This window comes from Ochlerotatus camptorhynchus, unplaced genomic scaffold (assembly GCF_037179485.1).
Source record: "Ochlerotatus camptorhynchus isolate MF236.1 unplaced genomic scaffold, CSIRO-AGI_Acam_v1.1 ptg000128l, whole genome shotgun sequence".
Taxonomy (NCBI): Eukaryota; Metazoa; Arthropoda; class Insecta; order Diptera; family Culicidae; genus Ochlerotatus; species Ochlerotatus camptorhynchus.
In genome coordinates, this window is record NW_027040618.1 from 1,711,552 (window position 1) to 1,715,013 (window position 3,462).

The 3,462-nt window shown below is 40.2% G+C and overlaps 1 protein-coding gene across 1 annotated transcript; it reads left to right on the forward strand.

Annotated features, from left to right (window-relative positions):
- The first annotated feature begins 1,019 nt into the window (after nt 1-1,019).
- Nucleotides 1,020-1,884, forward strand: LOC135700063 (uncharacterized). The gene has a single exon (XM_065220451.1). It carries the CDS (start codon nt 1,106-1,108, stop codon nt 1,865-1,867), a length of 762 nt encoding a protein of 253 aa, XP_065076523.1. The 5' UTR covers nt 1,020-1,105; the 3' UTR covers nt 1,868-1,884.
- Nucleotides 1,885-3,462: the final 1,578 nt, after the last annotated feature.

Sequence of the window (3,462 nt, forward strand, 5' to 3'; positions counted from 1 at the left end):
CCAACACTAGAGGCGTGTTAGCGGTGCACGAGGGGCGTACCAATTTACTTTTAGTCAGCCTTTGAAATGTATAACAAACATAACAGTCGACAACGTTGACATTTTAATTATTTTCAATGCATTAAAATTATTTTTAATTAGAATAGCTATCTGTAATTCTTGGTTCATTTCTTTCAATATTGCTGAAAGGATTTAAATTCAAATGATTCCTGTCTTCAAAGTATTTAAATTACTACCATGAATTTCAAATATCACGCACTCATACCTGGAAGTATGCGCCCCTCGACATTATCCCTTTGTTCCCTTGATTTGTTTTCCGTCGATCTTGTTTTCCGTGCTTAGCACAAATGCTACCAACGCCAGGGAGGCAGCTCTCACACTTGGACCCTACCTATCGACCCATCAACTCATGAACCGGGGACCAACGGTGATCAGATATGTTATGCCTCAGAACATCCCGGCGGCGCTGACTAGGAGTAAACCCAGGTCTGCTGGGGTGAGAGGTAATCACGTTTACCACTACACCACCGGCGCCGCCATCCACATTATCCCTAAGATTGATTGATAACCTCGTTAAATATGGTTGAAGCCAAGCTATAAATCTCACATAACGTCATCCATTGAAATCAATCCTCGCTGCTGAATTCACGCTTATTTCAGGCAAATACCCTGCCCGTAGGAATTCACGCTTATTTCAGGCAAATCGAATTCCATGGAATTCCCCGCTGTGATAATGTTTCCTATGAACGCTTCAATGTTCGCCCCACATTAAAGTTCAGTTACTAGAACCGTTATCATTTAATGACTTTGATAGTGAATCCGATTCTCAACCATCAAAACAAACACCACCGCACAACATAACTGGATTCAATCAGTCTCTGTGCCGTTTGGAGAATTCCCGCAACCACTACCATCATCTCGATGGGTTCATGATCGCACACCTTTTACCGGCCAATGAGTTTCGCGAGTCGTGTTACTTACACAGAGTGGATGCTGCCAACTTAATAACCTGATACGGTTGTTATGTTGATGCCTTTAGTCGGTTATAACTTTCCATCGAATGAAGACCGCATTTTAAAGTGTTCCATTGCAAATCAAAAGAAGCATGAAGATCAAACTATTGTTGATATCCGCCCTGGCATTGGCCATCGTAGAAGGACGTTCGCTTCGCATTAGACGATCAGATATTGTGTTCCGACCAGATTCAGAGTTGACATGGGAGGAAAAGCAGGAGCTTTACCGCACGACTGGTAAAAGACCTGGCTACAGTCAAAGCAGTGCTGCCAATACGGGTTCCCAAACGATTGTAAACCAACATGGAATGGCACAGCAAACTGCCGGGGGAAGTGTCTCCTCAAACTTGGCCAACGATGGTTCCAGTGGACAGCTCAGTGCGGCCAATACTCAACAGCAAACGATGCAGTCCGGGGATAGGTTCCAAAATCAAAACGCCGGTCAAAGCCAGTCGGCAAACTTTGGCAAAGATCATCAGCTTTTGTCGAATGCCAACACCAACACCAACACGGTGAAGGAAGGCGGAAACATGCGGCAAACGTCGGAAGGTGGAGCCGGTTCTTCGGTGGTGAACAAACATGGCACCCAGTCCAATCAGGCTCAGACCAACAATGAGCAATACGTCAACAGCGACGGTCAGCAGGGAACCAAATCGACGGGCTCCAGCCAATCGGTCAACACCGGGCAAGCTGGATCAGGTGCATCGAATGCGAACACCGGTTCCGAGACGATCGTACTTCCCGATGGAACGGTGGTTACGAAATCATTTGGATCGTCGTCCAGTTTTCAGAGTAGTGGTAACGTGAAGGTTGCCGCTTTGGCCAGTGGCTTCTCGAATGCACTGGGAGGTTAAGGTGCGTCATCGCTATACTGATAACTGAGTCGGGTTTTCTGTGTTTGTTTTCGTTAGATAGGACTATCAATAAACTGTATTTATTTATACATTAGAATTTGCGTGTTTTCCTTGTTTTGTCCAATGATTTCATTTAGTGATTCGAAAGTGAAATTTGTACCTAAAATAGGAAATTAAAAAACCCACTACATTTTCGTTGTTTCGGTGCTGCGGAACCTGCTGTACAAAGAAGTCATCTCCACTTTACTCGTCCTATGGCCACACGTCGCACAGTGGTCTAAAACTGTGGAAAGACGGTCAAAAGCCATTATCTCATGAATCTTGCATGTTAAACTAGTGGTGCCTTGAGGAAAGTTTCTGGATATAAAAATGCTCTTCTTTCGACATTGACAAATCAATGATTAATCCTCCTAGAAGTGAGATTCAAAATTTATGTTTTCAAAAATTGGTGTAAATCACTTAAAAGTGATTTTTCTTTAAAAAAAAACATTCTTTGAACCTCTACTGCTTCGAAGTAGTGTCCAAAAAGTAATCAAAACATCAGTATACACACATTTTCTGAATATTCCACCGCAATAGGTTCTGAAATGGGCAAGTTATTCTTGGTTTTGTTATAAAATACATATTGTTGCCATTTTATAGCAATTTTGCTACCATTGTCCACCACTATCTTGACAAAATCAAAGCGAAATTAATACCGAGAAGTTCGGAATAAACGCACTAGAGACTGCCCATCTGTATGAAAAAAAAAAATCCTGGTGCTACATGACATCATCAGTACACTTTGTACTAATTCATGGTGCTGATGTAATGGAGTCACACATTCAGAAAAAGCGTGAATACTGATGTTTTGATTAGTTTTGGACACTACTTCGAAGCAGTAAAGGTTCAAACAATGTTTTATGAAGGAAAAAATCACTTTTAAGGGGTTTTCCATAGAAACATCCCATTTCATACAGTATTTCACGTATATAGTAATTGATGTTTCTGCATGTTTCTGCAATAAATTTTGAATGTTTTGAAGAAAACCCACTTGAATAGTTCGGTTTTGTCGTAGCATGTGGTGATAAATGGTAGTAAATCGTAATTATGCAGCTAAAAATTACATTTTTGGAGCAACATCAATAATAACTCACCTTTTTAGCGAGTGTGCTATGATATTCATCAAACTTGTATATCAATGTTTTGAACAAATGTGTAGAATATTTCAAACCAGTAGAAGTTTAAAGAAATTAGTTATTAAGTAGAAACTTTTATTAGGAGTTTTTCCACCAAAAACGTTCCATATTTCAATGAGTTGCAGAAATAGCCACCTACACACCAAATGTAAATCGCTGAGAATCGGCAAAATTTTGCTGATTTAAGACTTGATGAAAGATCAGCTAACGTTCCAGCAAAATAATGCTGCTGAATTTTTCAGCAATTCCAACTTCTGTCAAAATGACAACCTTTTACTAAAAATCAGCAATATTTCTTTACTGATCTTTCAGCAATTCAAAAATCTGACATTTGGCAGCATTTTGCTGATTAAAATATTAAAGGCAGTAAATTGAATTTGTTTTCACTATATGAGCTTCCAGCTTCTGTAAAGATCG